At 34.4% G+C, this 22,531-nt stretch overlaps 1 protein-coding gene across 1 annotated transcript in view; it reads left to right on the forward strand.

The window, feature by feature from the left end:
* The window catches only part of FMN2 (formin 2), a 177,710-nt gene that overhangs the window by 33,469 nt on the left and 121,710 nt on the right, over nt 1–22,531 (forward strand). Inside the window, exons 3-7 of the mRNA XM_026845620.1 lie at nt 2,967–3,133; nt 3,175–3,195; nt 15,550–15,676; nt 17,518–17,526; nt 21,679–21,740. Of these exons, the coding sequence (XP_026701421.1) occupies nt 2,967–3,133; nt 3,175–3,195; nt 15,550–15,676; nt 17,518–17,526; nt 21,679–21,740 (386 nt within the window). The remainder of the gene's footprint in view (nt 1–2,966; nt 3,134–3,174; nt 3,196–15,549; nt 15,677–17,517; nt 17,527–21,678; nt 21,741–22,531) is intronic.

The raw sequence follows: 22,531 nt of genomic DNA on the forward strand, positions 1-22,531 counted from the left end.
CACACAAGCTGTGTTCGAGCATAACTTTATCTGAACATTGCTACCTTTGCCTTGAGAACTTTTTTTTCGACTCAATGTATATTTGATGCAAAGGACAGCTTGATAGTACTAAAGTTAGTCTGAGATAAATGATTGTTTCTTTTAAGTCGAAAAGTACTAGCTAATGTGTTTAATTTTTACTACTTTATTAATTCCATGACTACTAATACACTGCAGAGAATGCTTCAGGTTCAGATGGACAAAATACCATAAGTAATTGCTCTTACTGTATCTGCATTAAGTTCATTAATGACTTTTTTTACATATTTACTTCTTCAATATTGTCTGAAAGCTAAAATATGTTTAGACAACAGTTAATAATCACTAAGCAACAGTAGTTAATAAGCACTGTACAAAGTAAACTGCAACTGAATCGGCAACTGAGATTCTGAACAAAGTATTTGATCTTGAGCAAGACTGTTAAGAATGACTACAAAAATTAGCAAATGAATGAATGGATTAAGAAAAAAAAAAAAAAGGCCTCGTTTCCTGTTTTGTCATTTATGGATACTATTCCTGTTAATTAGGTTAAAGCAAAAGGGGGGGAGGGGGAGGGAATGGGCTATTCTGCTTCTGTGTATGGAGGAGAATATTCTCTAAACGTGTCAAGATTATTTAAATGTTGAAACATCCAGATAAAATAATAAAATATATCAAGTCTGACATTCAAAGGTCATGGATAAGATCTGAATAGTTATTATAGCATGAAGAAATTTTTAGTTCTCTTGCACAGTCTTATTTCATGTGTGTGCAGAGTGCTCTTTCTCTGATGTAATTTTTTAATATTATTTTCCCTTCTGTGCACTTTAGATAAGTGTAAAGCATTGACTTCCCCACTCATCCTCATCAATTGCAGTCTCCTGTTTAACTGTTTAACTAAGTTGTTGAACCTAGCAATACAAAGTTATATTACAGTAATATGATGTGCTTTGCTCCAGAAACAATACCTGTTGGTGCTCTGGTGCCAGTGTGATGCCAGTCTTGTACTCTTACTTTTTGTCTAAAACTTTCTTATATGGCTTAACCTCAGTATTTATTTCGAAGAAAAGCCATTTATTGCAGTAAAAGGGCAGTAACTAGGGCTTTTTTTTTTTTTTTTTTAATGGTCTTTTACAGCATTGCTAAGCTTTGGCAATTATAACCCCAAAGAATAATTAATAAACAAATCACAAAAACATCTGTCAGCAGATAGTGTGCTATTTGCACTTTGCTTCCATGGTTTCATCCTACTGCCTTTCTTGATGTAAGGTATTGCTGTACATTGATGCAACTGTGGGTAAATTGTTGTTAAAAATCACAGTGGATATCAACCGTAAGAACACCTGTCTTTAAATTAATCGATGACTTTGAAGATTTAACACTGAACTGTATCTTAGTGGAATATGTTGAATAAGCAATTATGTTAACATCATTTTATCGGTGGTGAAACCAAGGAACAGAGGCAAACTAATTATTAAACGTAACAAAATCTGTGTATCTTACAAGTTTATCCCCTTGAATGTACTGTATTGTGTCTAATAAAAGGCTAGAAAATTTTGCCTAATAATTCAGAATTATCAGATCATTAGATGTGGAGAGGAAAATTTTAGAAATAACGTCTAACATTTTAACATGAAGTTAAAATAATACATAAACTTTGAGCTAAACATCACTTACCATATCCTTTTTAAATTGTATCCAGATGTTTAAAAGAAGAATCTTTTTAGTATGTTCAGAAAGCCTGGGAAATTTCACATTTTTAATAAAATAAACATTCAAACAGAAATCTTGCATTTGTATTTTAAAACCAGTATTGTTATAATAATTGTTATAACTACTTTAAATGGCATTAAAATGCTTCCTTAATGCAGTATATTTTTTCTGGAAAATACCTTTGGCTTCCAGTGGGTGGGTGGAAAAAACATACTACAGAAACTGATTTATGTACAAACTTTATTCACGTCTAGTTCATGCTAAAACGTGAAATTAACTTTATTACTCCATCTGCCTTTTCTCTTCCAGTAGATCTATTTCATCTCTTTAAGTAGATCCTGTAAATCTGAATTTTGGCATCTAATGACATTTTAGAGCTTAATCAGGCAATTTAATATTCTTACAATGTAGATTTTACTGCAGCCTATGTATATAACTAATTTTTGTAGTCTCTTTCTGGCTAACTGCACAAAGCATATAATGGTTTTTCAAATCTCTAGCATTGTCTTCTGTAATATGCTTTATAACATATGCTCTGGTGAGATAAAACTGAAAACACTTTGATCATGAAATGTGGCCCTATAATAGGAATGTCTCTCCTCCCTCTTCAGAAGTTTTATTTCTCTGAATTGCTGCTTGTGGATTTGTATGATTTTTAGTTTGGAGCACTCTGATGCTCTGGAGCTGTATTAAACACAATTTTAAACAGAATAGTTATCAGGGTGGGTTTTTTGTTGTTGTTGTTCTTTTATTGAGAGTTTCTCCAAATAAATAGAGCACAATTCTTTAAAGAGTATGATCATTTTATGATTCAAAGAACAAAGGCTTATTCCAAGAGTTAGGAGACTTGAATCCATTATAACTTTGTGTGACACCCTTGGAAAAAATTACTTAATTTCTTGGTAATGGTTTTCCCATCAGGACAATTGTATAATATAAATAAATAGGAAATTGATACTGCAATAGCATCTCATGGTTGTTGGTCCTACTCTGCAGTGCAGGCAACACAATATGTATTTTTTTGACTAACCTAATTAATCAGGCTACACGAGTTCAAATTATTCTATGGAAATATTTCATATTCAAAACTTATTATCAGTTACTTTTCTCATTTATTCTTATTTCCTATTTTTACTTCTAGTAGTTGAGATTTTCAATACACATTGTAATGCCTTAATCTTTGTGTCCTGTAGATAGTTACAAATGCTTATTGATCCGTGTCATCACCTTGGCAGGACGAACTCTGCTGGAAAAGCTCTTCAGCCAGCAGGAAAATGCACCACAAGAAGAAGCAGAAAAACTGTGTTCTCGCATTATTGCAATGGGTCTTTTGCTTCCATTCACTGACTGCTTCAGAGAGCCATGTAATCAGAGCGCCCAGCAAAGCACACCCACGTTTGACGTAAGTACTGAAAAATATTAGCTTTTGTCTGTTATGACAAGTGGGACATGATTTATCAATGGCTCATTCATCCTGAGAGAATTTTGTTAGTCATTTTAATGAAAATTGCCCTTATGAGAATGACCAGCTATTTTTCTGAGCTCAGGTGTGTACACTTTTGTAATCAGGTAAGCATAAGTTTTTAAAAGCTTTTCCCATAACTTGTTTTCTGTTTAACTCATATCTTAGTCTGCTATAGTGTTATCTGTTGTTTTCATTAAGTCTTTTTCTTTGAATCAAAGCACTCTATAGGACTACAAACATTTCAATTCAATAGATGCTTCACCAAAAGTATAACTTAAAGAAAAAAAAAACAAAACCAGCAAGTCAGAAAACTTTACAGAATCCAGATGGGATGTCTATATTAGAAAATTCCCCCCCTGCCCCACCTTCCACTCCGACAAGACTTTTGATATAAAATAGTGCAGGGATCAGTGCAAATTTGCTGCTATTCCAGCTACAGTGATATCTGTGCCTTTGGGCTGTCTGGTCTGAGTGCTCTTACTGCTGGTGTATACATACCATTACAAAACCGTGGTGGTGTAGTTTTACAGTGAATTTATTTTTATGATCCTTGTCATTACACTTTATCTTTGACACCTCTTTGTACTGGTTTATGTGACTGAAGATAATCAGGTTTTTCTCTTCACTAATTAACTTCAAAAATAATGTACAAATATTAACTAATCCACTTAATACCTTACTGGTATAGTTAAGGTCATCCTTATTCTACACATTAAGCTGAAGCTTGGTTAGACATACTCAAAAAGTGACTGGCATAGATATGAGAGAAGTCTTTTTAACTCTTTAACTCCTCCTCATCTTTCCTGAAGAATAATTTAACACAACTGGTAAAGGGAAAATGGGTAGAATAAATTTGTTCAATGAATTCTTAAAACAAGCAAGCTTTCCTAGATAACATAGCTTATTTAAAAAAATCATTCCATGGTATCTCTACAATATTCAATGTTGATTATTTAAAAAAAAAAAAAAAAAGTTTAAAACCTTTTCAAACTGTTCTTTGAAATTAATTGAGGAGTGTGACTATAAAACTGAGGTTATTCAGGCAACTTAAAATCACCAACCATCTGAAAATGTTTATGGTTAAATATATTCAATAAAGTTATTGGAAAAAATCACGTTTCTTATTTTTCAGGTTGTTTAAAACAGTCTGACACTGTTTTCAATTCTCCTAGTTTTACCATATACTGAAGCTAATATCTTCTTTAGAGTATTGAATACGGTATTTTTTTTAAAAAAAGTTTCTCCTCACTTGTAAAAAGATTTTATCAAATTAAAAGTTTAGACAGAAGAAGAGGAGGCTCTTTAGTTAAGTGGTATACCATGCTTTGTTCAAGTAAGAGAACTATTCTAGTTCTCTTTCATTGGCTGTCTCCAAGAGGATGGACTTTCTGAAGAGAAAAAATAGCCTAGTTTAGTGCCATGTGAACACTGTGTTAAAGTCAGTAATTTAAGATGTTGCTGGCTTAGCAGTGATTTTATTTTGAATTCAACTATCAGTAAAGTCACAAATGCTATGTTACTGGTTTTTTGTATCATTCCCCTGGATAGATCATGCTTCTGTAAAATAGTGGTGTAAAACCCTGTGTATGTAAGTAGTAGTGCATCCTACCTCAAAGAAGTGTACACTTATCTTGAACACTAGGATCTCAAAAATTAAATTTCACATGGCACAAAGGTGAGAGCTGCTGCTATTTCATTTGGGAATATGCTTCTGCTTCAGCCTTGGTGACCACAGTACAGGAACATCTACCTGTTTATTCATTACATGCTCTACAAAGGTGAAAATGTGTAGGACTTGCAGTATAAATTCTAGTGACTGAAAACTTCAAAACTGGGATTCTCCTAGTTGATTTTGCTGCTAAGTAAATAAAATATCTTAAAGAAAATAAATGTTAATAGCTATTTAAGGAAATGAAACAATTAACAATTAGTGTGAAAAAATTATGATGATTCTGTATATTACTTAAAAAAGGACATGTAAGATCTGTGACTCATGTTCCCTCTAGCATCTCTCTCCATACCTGTACTATGCTTTTTTTTTTCTTATTTAGATGTGGGCGCTTTTTTTTAATTCATTAGAACAGGATTTTAATGTTGATCTAACCATTGATTTCAAACACAGAGGAATTAGACTAGCCCTAAGTAACACTTAAATTTCACTCATCTAGAATTAGGAGATTCATCATCTTTGACCTTACTGCAAAATCTGGGAGCACAGCCAGTCCCATATTCCTCCTTCATCTCTGAGTTTATCAGATGTGCCTCCAGTTCAGTCCTGGGTTGCCTCCACTTTGGCTGGTGTCCTTTTCACTCAGCTGAAACTGCCATCAACAAAGCTCCTATAACTCTGTCCGGGTCCCAGCCAGGTTTGTCTGCCACCTCATTGTCCTTCCTCCCTGCCTCTTCCAGCTCTGGTGCTTGCTTGTTTGTTAGTGTTACTCATTTGGCTGGTTTGATTTTTATCTTAGTCTGGTTCTCATAAAGTCTCTTAGGTCATTCCTTCAGCATGTTTTTTTTTTACAGAATTGCCAACTCTTTCCACTGAAATCCTTCCTTGAATCCTCCTTTTCTCCTTTTGTGATTAATCCCATGTATTTCTGAGATTTAACTTACTAATTATTTTGACGTTGAGTAAAATCCATGATTCTTCTTTATCTTAAGTGTGGTCCTATAGACTTTGTTTTCTGAAGATGTTAGGTTACAGTTTATGAAAATAATTCAGTAAGTTCTGTTCACTCTATGATCTATTGCTTATTGCTCGAGATGAATATAAACACATTTATTCAAAAGTCCTATTCCCTCACTCTGATCTCCTTTTCTGGATGTCCTCCAGTGAATTTAATTTAACATAGCTAATGCTGAACTCTCTGCTGTCTTGAAATGTTTGCAATTGCACGCTCTGATTATATTCTCATCATCTTTGTTACTCATGCTCGGTGGTCACCTCTAGTTCTCCCTGTCTTACAACTGTGTATCCAAATCTTCTGTCTGTTTTCTCAGTAACACATGACAGATCTGTTTTCTTCTTTCTTCTGAGATATTTCAGACTTCAGTGCCTCACCCCATTAAATAATTGTACACAATCTCTTTCATTTTCTCATTGGATCCTATTTCTTTCTCTTCCACACTGTCTGATTGCAATAGGCAATACATTACAAGTAAAGACGAGTTTCACAGTTCTTAGTTTCTACTAATGGTTTCTGGAAGCCGGTTTAAATTATTGGTACTTATATTTCTGGTGTAGTTTATGCTTTGTGGACATGATGCTTACTCCTTTGTTAGTATATGACAAATGTGAAGAACCAACATATACCCAATGAAAGCATAAATCTTTAGAGAAGTAGCTGTTATCTGTGCTGAGGATGGTGTCTAGTTTTGAGGCATGTGAATTCATCAGATTTTGGATAGATTTTAATGATGATTGGAAATGGCATATTCCTGAAGCATCTCTGACCCTTTTGACAAATTTCAGGTTATAGTCCAAAAGATAGAAACTTTCAAAACTGTTTAAAAAACTTAGAGAAAACTTTCATGTTCTGTCTTGGCCCATTTGTTCAATTATTTCTTTCAAAACAGATTGTGGCAAATACCTAGAATCTGGAGGGGGAAAAAAAAAAAAAAAAAAAAAAAACAACAGAAGTAGACAGGGTTGGAAATTTTGAGACGTTTGCTATTGAGAAGCAGTGGAATATTTTGCTATAGCTTTTGCTACCTACTCTTCTTAGAATGTAAAGAGTATCTTAAAGAGTAAGTAAATGTTAAATGGTAGATTCACTGTCTAGAAATATGATGTCCTTTTTGCTAGTTTCCTGTCTCCTGGAGAAGCTGCTAATTATTGCCTTATGGATGTCATGACTTCTTACTGTCAGGTTATCTTTAGAGCCTTTTCATTCTTCTGTTAGTATTTTATAAAAGAAAAGTTTATAAAAATAAATTTAAAAAAAAAAAAAGTAAATACTCAATTTACAGAAAGATAGATTAGCAAAAGCCGAATCAAAGAATGTTCTCCAAAAAATCACTTGCCTTTTGAATGACTGTTTGCTTGTCTTTTAAATTTTTCATTTTTTTTAACAGTTATGACTTGTTCAGGAAGGCTTCTAAAGTTTCAAATTAAAATATTCTCTGACAGAATGATAGGTAATAAATTAATGCTTTGTGAAAAACTGTCAGTCCCAAATGACTGTGTCATGTTATTAAATAATTGTATTTCTGCAGTGCAGGCGTAGTCAAGTTTTTAGCATATTACCTCATTATATTATCCTATTAGAGTAACATAAACACAAGGCTGAGCTGGCTAAACAGTGCATCTTTGGCAAGAATGTAACCACAGGCAAGTTTTGCAGCCACCTGTTGGAGGATCACAATTTTCAATAAGTAGAGATCTCAACTCCTGCTTAGGTCCTCCATTAATGATGTATCACAGAAGCTAGAAGATGGGTATCTTTGGAGAGTTGACAGTAATGTAAATAAATTATACACATTTGCATTAAAATTTAAACTGTTCATACACTAATAAAAAGTTGGCATTTTCCTTTCAATGCAAGGCCGTTTTATGTAGCCTCATTGTGCTATTAAAAAATATTGACTGTACTTGTTATTTGCATTTGATCCAGTAGTTGCAATTACTGCATGTTGTGGATGCCTAGTCCCTAATTATGACTTCCCATTCCAGATTTTCAGTTCACATTGTGCAATCTTAAACTAAGGGCATTCTTTTTCATTCATAGCACATTTCTGCTTTTTTTTTTTTTTTCTGACAAGCTTTCCAAGTAGTTTTGTGTGTTGTTTTTGAACACTTGGTTTAAAACCCTTAAATTCGCAGTGAACACTTCAATGATTTTGTGATAGAGCCTTTCTATTATCATTTCGTAAGTGTTTTTGAGAAGAAAACTGAGTATATCTTTGTATCCATACTATATTCCTTGCTTGGGGATCTTAATTTCTATTGCACACTGGATGGTCTGACAACTACTTTTTTCATGTGGCTCTAACAAACAGTATCTTCTGAAATGCCCCCTTAAGCTTCCATCTTTCTTCATTTCTGGTGTCATTTGGATTGGGCTAGCTCTCTTTACGTCTTTTTCAGTGCTTTTACTGAATGTTGTTACTGTGAGTACTGCTGTTAATGCCTTCTTGATTTATAAATTATTTCAACATATTCTCTAATGAAAGAGCTAAATGGACATCTTCTGCAGGGTGTCTTTCTTTACTGTGTTATGATATAATTTAATACTGGGCATGTTTGACAGTTTAAGATAGCGACTGCCCCTTGAGTGATTTGTAGTTATGATGCCTGACTAGGTTGTCATCCATTTCTGAAATAATGCTTCCACAACAAAGCAGAGAGACATCTTAAATTGGAAACACTAAAAAAATGGCTGGTTTCCTATTATCACTTGGCCACCTGTAGTGATGCAAATGCTTTTTAAGGAAATAAAGACACTGTTTTCTTTCTGCTGAGTAGTAGCAGATGGTGGGACTTTGCAGGTCAGATGGAAGAGGAGTTAGTTACATGAAGACTTTACTTAATTTTAACTTATTTGTACTGTTTAAGTCAGTCTGAAAATTAGCAGTTAAACAGATTGCAGACAGACTCCTTTTTCAGAAGTCAGAGAGCCAAAATACCCGCGATCAGTTTCCAAAGAGCGACTTTCCCAAGAATTGACTTCAGCTAAGAGAACTTCTTTTCCAAACTGCAGCACAAAGCTGGCAACAGTGCAGCATTTTTTCAAGCATATTTTCAATGCTCAGGAATAAAATGTGTGAGACTCAATGTAGTCTCATGAAATTTGTCACAGCAGTATTGTGGGGGTCAGTAGCAAATAAGACTTTAAACGTTAACAGGTGAAAATTGTGGAATAGAGCAGAGAAAGATTGCTGATCTGCTGTCTTAATCTTTGTTTGTCATGTAGGTTACCATGGTAGTTGAGCTTGGCTAAATCAAATCCCCCATGTCTCTTCCTTTTCCATTGCCCAATCACTCTTTGTGACACTTTGTCTTTTGTGGTGAGCAACTCTGAATATTCCTGAGAGTAGTAAAATAGAAACAGTTGGATGATCACTGGGCTGAAGTATTCCTGTAATGCCATTTCCATCCTTTCTTTTCTTAATTTTAATTGGGTATTTATTTTATAGTTGTTACATCTGTCCCTGTATTATTCTAGCCTTCTCTTTTTCCTTTTTCTTTCTTCTTTCCGCTTACTTGTGGTGATGCTACTGTATATGTTTTAAACTGGGGTATTTTATATGTAGGATGTTGGTAAGTTTTCGTGCTGCTTTTTGCAGAGAATATTGCTCACCTACTTGCTGTTCTGAAGAACTGCTTCAAGAGGCACACACTGGATGTTAAGTTTACACTACCGGTTTAAAATTTTCAGAATCGTACACAGAGTGAAGGTGGTTGTCACTGTGTCACCTCAAAAGTTCTTTATATTTTATGACCTTCTGTATATTAGTTCACTTTCTTAAGAATGATAGTCATAACATAATGTGTTTTTTCTAGCCTGGAATTGAGAATACAGTGAAATTGTGAATTTGTGTATGTTGCATGTCTGTGTTTTGAAGAGGAAGTTTTTTTGCAGTAGTAACAATCACCTTTTTGAATGGAATAGATGTTGAAGGAATTTTCTAATGAAACGTATTTATTTGGAAAATTCAGATTTGTCAGAATCTAAACTTACTGCAGAACTGTGTCAGTGTAACTGAAAACAACTCTTGATGAAGAAGATTCTTGCCTCAGCATAGAATTTCTGGAGAGAGAACAGACTTGGAGAGACAAGTCAGAGAAAGATAGTGGTCTAAGTAACAGCTCATAACCTGGTGGTCTTGGGATGTGGTCTTCCAAGTGAGAGTTCAGGTTGGATGGGTAAAGAGGCTAGATCTTGAGGTTCTTCTGTTTCATACAAGGCTAGCCACTGTTCTCTCTTCCAAGGAAAGTCTGTTGTAAATTCACTAGTTCAGCCACCTATGTTAAATGTAGAAGTTATTGGGGAACAGGAAGACCAAGACAATAGCTCTGGGACAGAATGAGAATAGATGTGGAAATCTGAAATTTATTCTCCTGATTTCCTTCCTCCATGAGGCCCTCACCACAGGGCTGTTGGCTCTGTTGGCCTCTTGTATCCCCAGGATATGATGTCGAATCCTGAGCAAAGTTTGATGGGATCAAGTAAGTTTGTTCTCTTTTGTTGAGCATGTTGGAGTCATTTCATGGGAAAGAAATGTTTCATGTTTTTTGACATTTGCAGCATTTTAAAATTAATTGTTGAGGCACAACAGTTTTCTGAAAAGAAAAAAAATCACTAAAGTAAAATTTCATGCATCAAATTTAGTTCATGAGGATAAAGTGCTACTTCAGCCATATATTACAGTATTATGACTGACTTGCTGGTTTTCAACCTTGGAAGGCATTTGTGCTCACTCATACAGCCAAAACAAGCTGAGAGCCATGTGTAAGCGCTGTTCTGGTTCTGTCAGTGGTCAGACAGTTTTGTTACTGAACTTCTCAAAAAGTAAAGCACTTTCCCCATTCTTGATAGTATTGATTTATTCATTTTAAAAGCTGCTTAAAATAAAGCAGTCTCCTGCTGATAAGAGCATTTTGAGGTAGTTCGGCTCTAATTTCTTGAACTAAAACCTTGCTTGTCCAGTTAACTGTTTGCAGTGGGAACGTGCAATTTGCTTTCATTCATTTTAGAGATTGTATACTTAGTATATTAGAAAGATTAAAATCCCTGAATGGAAAAAGAAAATTCCTTCCATGCACTTGAAACAGTCTAAATGACAAACAGTTATATACAAATGTAGAACAAGCTCTTTAGAGCTCTTAGCCTGGAAAACACCTTCTAAGTTATAGCGTCTTGCCCCTGCTTATCCCAAATACCAGAAAATATAATTCCTCTATGAGTTTATCTAATTCTACCTTAAATGCCTTTATAATTTTTCCTCTCCCCACTCCTCCAGCTGTTCTCATTGGAAAGCTGTCCACATCCAGACTGATCTGATGAGTAGGAATCTTCTTGTACCTACCACTCTGTGTTTATTCCTGTCCCATTTATACCTGTCTGTGGACATGCAACCCTTTTGTACACCACTCTTCAAGATAACTTCGAATGTTTGGGGTTCTAGTGAAAAATTGTTCAAGCTTACTATTTGAAAATAATTTCTCTGAAAGATAGGGCCTGATTCCATCATGGCTTAATACTGGAGCCATCAGTGAAGTTAGTACCAATTCACTCTAGTGAAAGGAAGTTTAGAGGTACTGCTAACGCACTTCCCCCAACTACTGCTGTGCTGATCTGAAGAGCAGAGACTACTCCTGACAGCAGCGTGCTTCTGTACTGCTGAACATTTCTGGTCAGATTTTTTTTTTCTTCTTGATTCTCACATTGCTAATTCATGCTTTTGCAACCCGTTTGGACAGATGTGTATATATTTACTGTTATTTCAGCTCCACCTCTTGTATCTCTTTTAAGCATTTCTCACAATGGCTTTGTCCTTTGAACTGGAAGCAGATAAACAGTCGATTAAAAACTGAAGTGGCATTGAACAGAAGGTTGTATTACTTACATATCCTCAGGAGCAGTACAGCTGCCAAAAGCATAGATCCAAGATTGTACATTATATTGCTAGTCGGGGAATATACTGATCTCTAATTCAGTCTGTGGCCTGGGGAACAAACCTGGTGTCTCTGTGTGAAACATGTGACCCCTTTTCTGAAAGATCAAGGTTCATCAGTATCCGTTCAGATGTTTACTGTGGGTCTAGCTTATGGCCCTAGTTCTGCATCCAAGCCTCTTTCTATGAGTCATTTGCTAGAGGCCCTTACTTTGAGTAGCTCACAGCACTAGCTTCCATCTTTAAAGATTAGCAGAAAACCATATCTTTAGCTCAAGAAGTGAAGGAACACAATTAATATTTAATATATTATGTACCTGTAATGTAACACTGTGGTACCTGAGAATGAAAATTTATTACAAGAAGTCATTCTTTGTGCCTACTGAGAGCTGTCTGGGAGAACAGTGAGTTAAACTACAGACCTGACTCTGTGACTCCATTCTAAATGCTAGCATCTATAAGTGGTAAAATGTCTATTGATTAGGTACCATCAGATCCTGCAGGCAGTTTGCCTCGCCCATGTGCGAATGCTCTGCAGTTTTAAGAACCAGTGGAAAGTGCTGTGTAAGGATGTGTGGGAATGAGAACTCTTCTTAACGTCATGTTTAGTGCACTGGATCAGACAGCTTTAAGCTTTCAATGTCAGACCAGAAATGAGTCCAAATAAATAAGACTGGGATTATTAATTAGAAGGATAGATTTTATTTTATTTTATTTTTTTCCTAAAAGAAGTACTTTAAACACTAAATAGTGGAATCTGAGAAAAATGAAGTGGAAATTCCAGATGTATTCAAAGCTTGATCACGGTAAGGGTATTCACTAGCTGTACTTACAATGATATCTAGTAAAAATTGCCTCTGAAATGAAAAGTTTGAAGGAGTAAAAGCTAGATGTGGAAATCCAGGCTTCTGGATGCTTGTATTACAATTTCTAATGATAAAAGCATATCTGGATTTTTAAATTTTTATTATTTTGTTTCTCCTGCTTGAATAGTACTTCAACATCATAGAATTGGCTGCATATATCTTTCCTCAGAATGTTCTAATAATCATGCAGATTTATGGCATTAACAGATTTGGAAAAAGAGAAATATGATGGGTTAGTGTATTTAACAAGGAGCTAAAGACAAAAGGTAAAAAGGATTAGATTTTGGACAGTATCTTCATTGAGCAGGAATTAGAACAGTCAAATGATTAATCTCTTTTGAAAGGCACAGAAGTGGAGATGGGCTTAATCTTTTCCCTTTTAAGTGTTTGACTTTGAATTATGTTTATAAATTTTCAAGTTATGTGAATGTAGCTGTAAATACCTTGTTTATATATTGAAGGTGGATACATTTTAATTGTAGTGCAAGTCTTTTCAAGGTAGTTTACATTTATCTCTGTGAATTTCTAATAGATGATGAGTCTATTTCATCATCCTGCTCTACGTTGAATAGTGAATGAAAAAAATCTCAAAACAAAAGCCAACGTAAACAAAAAATATTGTCATTTATACTCACAAACAAAGCTCCCATGCTGGCTTAGAAGTCAAGTATGGAGTTCTGTGATGTCTTAATTTTTAATTGTCCACAGTTTATATGCTGTAAATTCTATCAGCAAGAACATAGGTACTTCATATTTTATTACCCTCATAATGTATCCCATCTGTGCAATAATTCTGAGGCATACTGTGATATTTTTTTTTAATAATTTTAAATTCATATAGAGTTATCACACTCTGAAAATTTGTTATTAAATGATTGTAATATATCTTTCAGGAACTGGCATGGTGAAATATCATGTCCAGTAACAGTTTGACTGTCTGTCTACCTCATTCATTCTATGTCAATATTATCTACAGCCTGTCTTCTTCTGTTTTATTGACCTATAACCCTACCTCTAATCCTGTTGAAAGTGGATCAGCTAACCCTCTGTAGAGCTTGTTCTTCCTTGTGTTCCCTGGACTGTGTAAGGTAGTAAAGTGGGGAAAAAAAATTTGTTCTCATTTTCATTGATGACTCTTTTGAGTTCTATTTTTCTCTGTGTTTTTGAGATTTAGATGGTGCAGAAACAAGACAAATAGCAAAATGCAGCACCATTTCCTTTTCTTTACACAGTATGTACAGGTATGATTGTTCCTCTCCCTTTTAGTCCCACAGAACTGAAATTTAGGCAGAAACTCAAAAATGCATATCCTCTAAAAAGCTGGAATTAGAGAAAGGGAAAGTACTAAGTTACTGAAAAGTAGTGCATTAATCAAGTCTGTTTGGATCTTCAAATGCAGTAACATAGTAATGGAAAAACTGCAGGCTTTTCAAGGAACATAGAGTTCAGGACTATGTAAAGAAAAGAACTGACGTGATTTTGTATTAAGCATTTCATCCATTTATTTTTACCTTTATCTAAGGTCTGCATATGTGGCTGGATTTTTGCCATGCTTTTCGTGCTGGAAAGGTCTAATGAGCTTCCTTTGACCCTGACTGAGGCACCCTGTGTAAACAAAACTTTTTATTTTATAACCAGCATTTTTCTGTTCTAAGTTGCTCTCAATCAAATATTATCAATCTTGTGACAACTTATTTTTAGGCAAGTAGAAGCTTAGTCACATGGAATAATGATTATCAAAAAAAAAAAGTTAAATTTTTTTGTTCCTCCCCATGCCTGTCTCTTCAATGTTTACTATCTGTGTAAATTATAAAAAAGAAAAAAAAGTTTTATTCTAAAAACGAAACTTGCAGTAGGACAAATAAATATTACCAGTGTTTTACTTGGGCAATAATGTGAATGAGGTGTAATGAACATGATCTTGGTAAGAAGATATTACTGTGTGATGTGACTGTATTTTCTTGCTTTTTCTTGACTACTTTTTTCCAATTTTGCACTACAATGTTTTGATATTTCCAGATCACTTACTAGGATACTCATGCAGTTGCTATGATTGATCTCTATAGAGTTTACAGTATTATAAAGATTTAATCACAACGTGTGCATGTTGATGCATACTGGGAGTCATAAGAGTAACTTGAATTTTGATAAGCTAAAATCTTTCTGTTGGCTTGAATGTCCTAGTTATCATCAGACAGTGTGAATGTCTCCTATTTTAATAAATGAATCAAACTCAAAGCTATTGAGTAATAAGGATATAATCTGGTTTGAGCCTAGAGGAATGAGAATACTTTCAGCTGAGGGTTGGGTTTTTTAAAACTTTATTCTAAAAGCAAACATACCTTTTTAGTTGCCTTTATACGAATACAGAGAGGTAAATGACAAAAACAGGTTTGCAAATAATAAATATATCAATTTATGCAGAAATAGTCCTGCTTATTTTCCTTGCTTGTACATTTGGTGTAAAAAGAATACATAGAGCGTGGACTGAAACACTTTTCTGTTACCTATAAACTAGCCGTATGTGAAGAAGTAGTCATGGACAGAACCTATTACCTTTCTAAGGACAGAACTGGCAAAGAGTTTCTCATGTTGAAAAAAGTTCTGAACTGTATTCTAGCATATTGTTGTGCTGTAGATAACTAAAAAGATTAGATTTTCTATTGTTAACAGTGATAATTCCAAACCCAAAACATTAAATTCTTTTAATATAGATTTATGTTAAATCTTTGTCAGGAGATGAAGAGCATAAAAACAAGTCTGCCTTGATGTAGGGGTGGATATTGAGCTATTTATGTTGGAAACAAAAACTTTGATGTTTTGAGCTTGTCTTCTATATGAACCTCTCTCTTTTTTTTTTTTTTTTTTTTTGCTGCAGTTAGCCAACCCACACATTCATCAGATTACATTGAAGGAAGCTTTCCAAGGAGAATTCCATCTGTGTGGCCCCCACCCAAACCTCCAGATGAAGAACAAAGACTCAAAATTACCGACAAAGGTATAGTTCTTGGACACAGGCAAGATATATGTATATCATGGGAGGAGCTGATGTCTTTTAGAATCCAAGATATAAACTTAATATCTTAACTTCTAACAAATACCTGGTTTTGAAGATCTTGGATTAGCATCAGAAAGAATGTTAGCTAGTATGAATCTAATAAAAAATATTCAGCAAAGATGCATGCTTTTTGTTAACAACAAAGATGTGCACCTGGCATCTTCTGACTAATGGATTTTACCAGGTGTTATGACCTTTGTTTTTTTCCAGTTTACATACCTTCAGAACCGTGAAATATGGGTATTTTTCTCTTCTTAAAAATATGGAAAACTTCAAAAGTCCAGTGATGGTATACTGAAAGTTTTTAGAGTGGTGTAAGGTATTCCTTTGTGGATTCAGCAGTCCCCTGATGACAGAGAGGTAGGAAAAGTGTATCTCAAAAATAAATTGAGATCTTGTTTACAAAGTCAGTTTATCTTAAAATGTGTGAGGTTACCAGTCAAATTTCTGAAATCTTCTGCATACTCATTAAAAGCTTTGTTTAAGCTGAGAATTAAAACAAAACAAAACAAAGCCTCTTGTAGCTGACAAAGAAATTTAGATGAGAATTTTAAACCTGTTTTCTGTTAGTAGTGTTGATGGGCAAATACCACAGTTTCTTGGAGGCTTAGCTTTGCATTAGTTAGTGTTCAATGGCTCTCAACACTTTTAGGCTGCATTCATCCCCATGACATCCATGGAGAGCCACTGGGTATTCTAAAATTTTCCATTTCCTACCACTCCTTTTTTTTTTTTTTTTTTTTTTTTTTTTGAGTCGTTATTTCAACAGATTTCTTTGTATTGTAGGCTTTGGGTGGAGTTAGTTTCAGATTTGCTTCTCTTTGGGACTCTACCACGTTCTCTGGAACATGAGCAAATTATTCCTTGCATGGACATCATTTATCATGGCAACACTTCACTTTTGCTGGTATCACTTATTCCAGTGTTCACAAGCAAAATAAGTAATGCCAACAAAAATGCAATACTGTTATATTACTCTGTTTATTCTGTGGCTTTTACCAAAGCAGCTCTATTAGAGGTCGGGGAAACATTTCTGCATCCATCTCACTGATGCAATTGAGAGTGTGGAAGGCTGCAGTACTGGATTATTGGGCTAAGTCCAGTTTTTGATTAATGGTCTACTATTTTATGCTGTATTCAATGAAAGTGCTGTCATATGTGGTAGTAGAATTCATTGCCATGTACTCCAAGCGGACAGGCTGTGTTTCTCTGCTTGTTTTATGTTGAAGTTTTAGTCTGGCAGAGGCTGGTGTAAGTTTAAAAGGGTTTTTTTTCTATAAATTCTACAAGAACATTGATTACATTAAATATTTTGAAAAGTAAAGATTTTTACTATTTTTACTAATTTGGAAAAGTATTTATACTAGGTGGATAATACTAATATTTTTTTAAATGTATTCCTTGTATATATTGTTTGTTTCCATTTATGTTGTTCTATTTAATATTATACCTATTACATGGATATAATGTGTACAGTACTTGCTGTTCCTTATCTCAGTCACTGCCCTCTAAAAAACCTGCAATAATATTAAGAAAATACAATTAGAAGTAAAATGAAAAATTGTCTGTTATTAACTATTTCTAAATGGAACATAAATAGTTCTCAAAATTTAATTGAGGTGCTGACAAAAATATTATTGAAATTTTGATTTTGTGTGTGTGTGTGTGTGACTTTGCAGTGTAGGGCATCGAGAGAAAGGGAATAATTATAACTGTTCTGAATAAAATTCAGGTAGATAAGTAATTTTTGTTTGATTGTTTGCATGCTTGCCATGTGAAAGAACCTGCAGGTAAGTGATGTTTCATGTGAAGCCTGAAGGATGAACACCTTTCCCAAGATTTGTAACTAAATTATTTTATATATGTGCATCTTTTTGAAAGGTGGAGGGGGTAAGCATTTTTTAAAGGGTTTAAATTACTGTGTTTAGAGTAGCTGCATTTTGCATTATGTATAATAACTGCTGTATAGATTAAACAGAATATTAACATTAGAGATAATAGTTTATAAACAAAATCATCCATTTTAGTCAAAATTATTCATCCAGATAGAAATGTAGTAGGATATTTTTATATGTAGACTCTTTATGTTACTTACACGTATTAGCATGAGGACATTTAAGTTTTTAAGTAAAGCAAGAGGAAATTCTGCAAGATCTTAGGTAATCTGTTCCTAAATTAACAGTTACTCATCTGTTTAATATAGTATCTATTAAATAGCTTTGCTGTGGGCGCCATGCCATGTGGAGCATTGTTGGGTGTGAGGAAAGGGCTATTAGTGGTCAGGCCTTTTTCTGTTGTTTATTGTCAGATTGGTTGGGATATTTTTCAGTTTGTTTTGAGATTTGGGATTTGGGTTTTTTTTAGGTTGGCTATTTAGTAAAAAGCTGAGGTTTGGAAATACCTAATACGGATTTGGGTTCAAGTCAGCAGATACTTATGTCAAAAGCATTTTTCAGTTCTGGATTCAGAAAAATTTTTGGACAAAATGAGTCAATATGACCAATAAAATCAATGAATGTGCCACTAATTTTCCATCTGAATACCCAAAATTTGTTTCTGTCACTTCTCATAGTATTTCACTCTACCATTCTCACAGACCAGCGCATTGCCTGAATCTAAACACAACAAGGAATTTGAAATTCAATTATTTTAATGCTTTACTGATGATGCTATTCCACTTAACATATAGGAAGAGGCAAGTATTCAGGTAATAGAACCCAGTCATCCTGTTTCCCACGTGACTGTCCTAACCACCTGGGCAGAGATTCAAAGATTATACAACTTCTGAAAAATGAAACAGTCCCAACACACTAAATCTCTGTGTGGGTTTACACCCTGAAATTGAAGCTAGTCTCTCTAACAAAGCTAGGTTTGTCCAGACATTTATTTGCTTTGTTTTATGAAAAATGGGAGGGAGTTTATTTTGCATTAAAGGGGAGGTTTAATTTGTTGTATGCCACTTTGTTCTTTTTTCTTTCCTTAACTTTTTTTTTTTTTTTTAATGGTGGGGTTTGGTTTTGGTTTTTCAGTTTTGCTTGATAAAGGTAAAACCCTGTTAGTCTGCTGCAAGTATATTGAATTTGGTGAATTTTGACAAACTAACTTTAAAATTAACTGCTTGTATCGCCCTGAACTCTTCTTGTGCTTAGAACCCTTTTTAGAACAAAACCTGTATGAAGTAAAAATAAGCTAGACAATTCTGTCAAATTGTTAAATATTGACAAATATGTAGGACCAGCCCGTTCCTATTTTCTTTAAGAATTTTGGAGTAATTGTTTGTGCCAATTTACATAACAGGAAACATTAATTGCTAAATTGTGTGTGTACATGTCTTGTCTAGTGCTAGAATATTAGCAAAGAAAAAAACCTGGTGTGGTCAAGGATCAATTCATTTTGAAGTTTCTCCCAACCATGCAGAGGTCTAAAATCATGTAAACAGACCCTAGGGAGACCAATAATGCTTGAATACTAGTGAAGTTTTCCTGGTTTTGCAAATCAATTGAGGTAGGGTTATCCAAAAATGTTTTATTCCAGATAATTTCTAAAACAAGTCTCTCACAATTCCTTAGTTTTAAAATGTTAATACTCTTCCCTTCCTTTGGAAGATACATTAATAGCTTTTACCAGAAAATAATCATTCACTGATTTTGGTGGGGTTCTTTTGGCTGCAATGAGGAGTGTCTAATTCATTAGTAGCATCCTGAATTTTCTTCAGTAAATGCATTTACCTGAAAGTCAGCCGCAATGCATGATTTATCTATACTAAAGTTTGTCAAAGTGAGAGATGATGAGTTATTTTCTGTTAATGACAGCCTATCCTCATCCAGCTTTCTATGACTGGGAACAGTTATGTCAGATAAGTCTTGAAATGCTGGTTTAGTAAACAAAAAAGTAAAAAAAAAGTTGAGGACTGTTACTTTTCAAGGAGTAGTGTTGCAGTGTAACTGCCACTGGCAATGAAACTTCCCTCTTGTATGTCTCACCTCCCCAACAGCTGGGATTGTCAGAAAGCTGTGAGGAGGCCAAATGTCTAGGAATTATGAATCCAGAGGTTCTAGACCACAACTACTTCGCTCTCCCTGCAAATGGTCAACAGATTTGCCTGCTGTATAGTGGTACCCTTAAAAGATATAAGAAGGATGTGAGATGCACATGTTCTCTGGGCAGGTATAAGAAAAATATTTCTATTCTTGTCCTGTGTACAAAATTAGGCTATGACCAGTTAAAGAGGCATCATCATCAATAGCTATTAAGCTGATTAGAGATCTTTGCATGGTTTAGGTGATGGGTTGGGTGTGGTTTGTGTTTTTTTTTTTTTTCTCTTTTTTTTCTAGATATCTCCTATCAGGTAAGGAAACTGAGGTAAAGAGGAGTTCTTTAAGGTCAGAGAAGTCATCTGTAGAAAGGTCAGAATGGAAACCAGACCTTTTATTTCAAGATTTGTGCTTTAACTACAAGACTCTCTCTCTTCCATAAATAAATTAAAATGAAGTCTTTGTTATTGTCTGCAATGACTTAATGTAAGACTTGAGGGTCCTGAATGTGTTTTGGGTTGTTACACGCTTGTGTCATTTCCAGCACAAAATCTGTTATTTATTTTATCCAGCAGCCAATCAAAATGCAGCACTGTTGAAACAATGCAGGAATGTACAGTACATGTGTGTCTCAGAAATAAACATTAACACAATCAAGTTTTTTAATATAATTTCTTTTGGCTTAAATTGAAATATTTTTTTATGAAAACAGGAATCACAAAGAATAATGTTTTCAGATAGAATAATTGTTTTCCAGGTTTTAAAATAAGAAAAGAAATCTAGCTGGGTGGGTGTCTTATGTTTTGATGCTCTTTTTCCAGGTAAAATATGCAGATAAATATTTGTAGTCCCACTGCTATTTCATTTTTCATTGTCACAGTGATAGCTGGAGATCTGCAGTTTCGTTTAAAACCATCATTCTGGGACAAATTATTTTTTTCTCTATTTAAAGACAGTAATTAAGTGAAGGAGTGCTTAGATATGTATTAGGATTCTCATTAGTTATTCCAAAGCAGAAAATAATTGAAGAAAATATAACTATCATGAAGTACTGCTGCTAAATTTTTCACTGTAAATAACATGGTAAAAATTCCAAAAGTCATATCAATGCTGGTTCTTTGCCCAAAAGAGAGGGTGTGGAACTCAGTACAAAGGTGAAAAATTAGTTTTATATCCTCAGTTTGAATATCCCCAGTTTGGCGAAGCTCTGACTGTACACTCTCAATAAATCTGCTGTCCCAAACCATTCCTTTGCAAGGCTGAGAGGTTGGCAGTGAATAATAAACCTAGGATGAAATTGAGATTTCTCAAAATGTATTTGCAGTAGTAAGGCCAATTGTATTCAAGCATGCTTTTGAAATGTGAGCCTAGATCTGTATCACTATCTCATCATGGAGATTTCAAATTTTGGTGGTAGAGCAGAGGAAGGCCAGTGGAGGATATGAAAAAGACAACATAGCTGTCAACAGTTGTCATTCTGCTCACTGGTTCTTTTGGCCTTTTGTGAAGAGATACGATCTGTGGACCTTAAGAACATACATACTTCTTAATGAGATTGGATGGGAAACACCATCATGAGAACCTTCCCTTCACTCTGTGTGGAGTGCATATAATAAAGCCACAAGTAATTATTTTTTTCTTAGAAATCTGACAATAAATATTGGACTTCTTTCAAGTTTAAGATAATAGCATTTGATGTTGAGTCATAACACATTGAAAATTGACATCAGGCTGACTTTATGCATATAACCTCTTAATTTTAGATGGATAATTTGTAAAGTGGAACAGTTAACATTGTTTACTTTTTAACTTTACCCTTTTTTTCATTAAATTCTTAATGTGTATTCAAAAGATCAATGATTTTTTTAATATAGAATTTAAAAATCTGTATCTTCTTTTCAAATACAGAGTTGAAATCTACTGTCCCAGAAACAGAGAAACAATGCATAGAAGATGTTCAGCAGGTACAGGTAAGATTTTAAAAGAAGTGTTTTATCTATAACTTTGTAAGAAGATCGAAAAAGCAGTACTTCAGACCTTTTTGCAATAGTTTTCTGTCCTGAATAACATTCAGAAGTGTGGTTTTGAGTCTAAATTTTGATTTAAAAATATTTTTGACATGCTCTGTAGTGTATCTAGGCACTGAGATTGAAGGTTCCTGCCTGCCTAAGGAGTTTATTGTAAATTGTTATTGTTCATTTCACCCAGAAATAAGTTAACACTTGGTTCTAGAGATCTGATGGCATTACTAGGCAATAGTAACAGAAGATCTGGTTATATTGGCTAGTCTGCAAAATTCACACAAGTAATAGTGGCAGAGATGTTTTCTGTTTCTCCACTGAAGCTTATAGTAGTAGTAGCAGGTGAACAGATAGAGGGTGCCATGCTGGACTTCAGAAGAAGACAAAATAACACTGGGGCAGTGAAGACTTACTCTGTGTTGGACTTGTTCAACTTAAACACTATCTTTTTCTTAAAACAAAACAAAACAAAAAAAATCCATGTCACCATTCATGTTACATTATTTATTATATCTGGTGCAGTTTGATAGAGTTGAGGAACTTTGATTTATTTTCCTCAGAAGACTAGTTTATTTTCTGTGAAAGCTCTCTGATCACAGGTACTAGATTTGTCTTACTAGTGAATAAGACTGTTCAATTTTCAGAAGGTCATGAAGGTGGCAAAGTTTTGGTTCCCCTAAATCTTGGTTTGGAAAAAGAAGTGGCTAAAATCTCTTGCTATCTCTTTTCATTTCTGCCCC

This window comes from Athene cunicularia, assembly GCF_003259725.1.
Source record: "Athene cunicularia isolate RWA chromosome 3 unlocalized genomic scaffold, athCun1 chr3_part1, whole genome shotgun sequence".
Classification (NCBI taxonomy): Eukaryota; Metazoa; Chordata; class Aves; order Strigiformes; family Strigidae; genus Athene; species Athene cunicularia.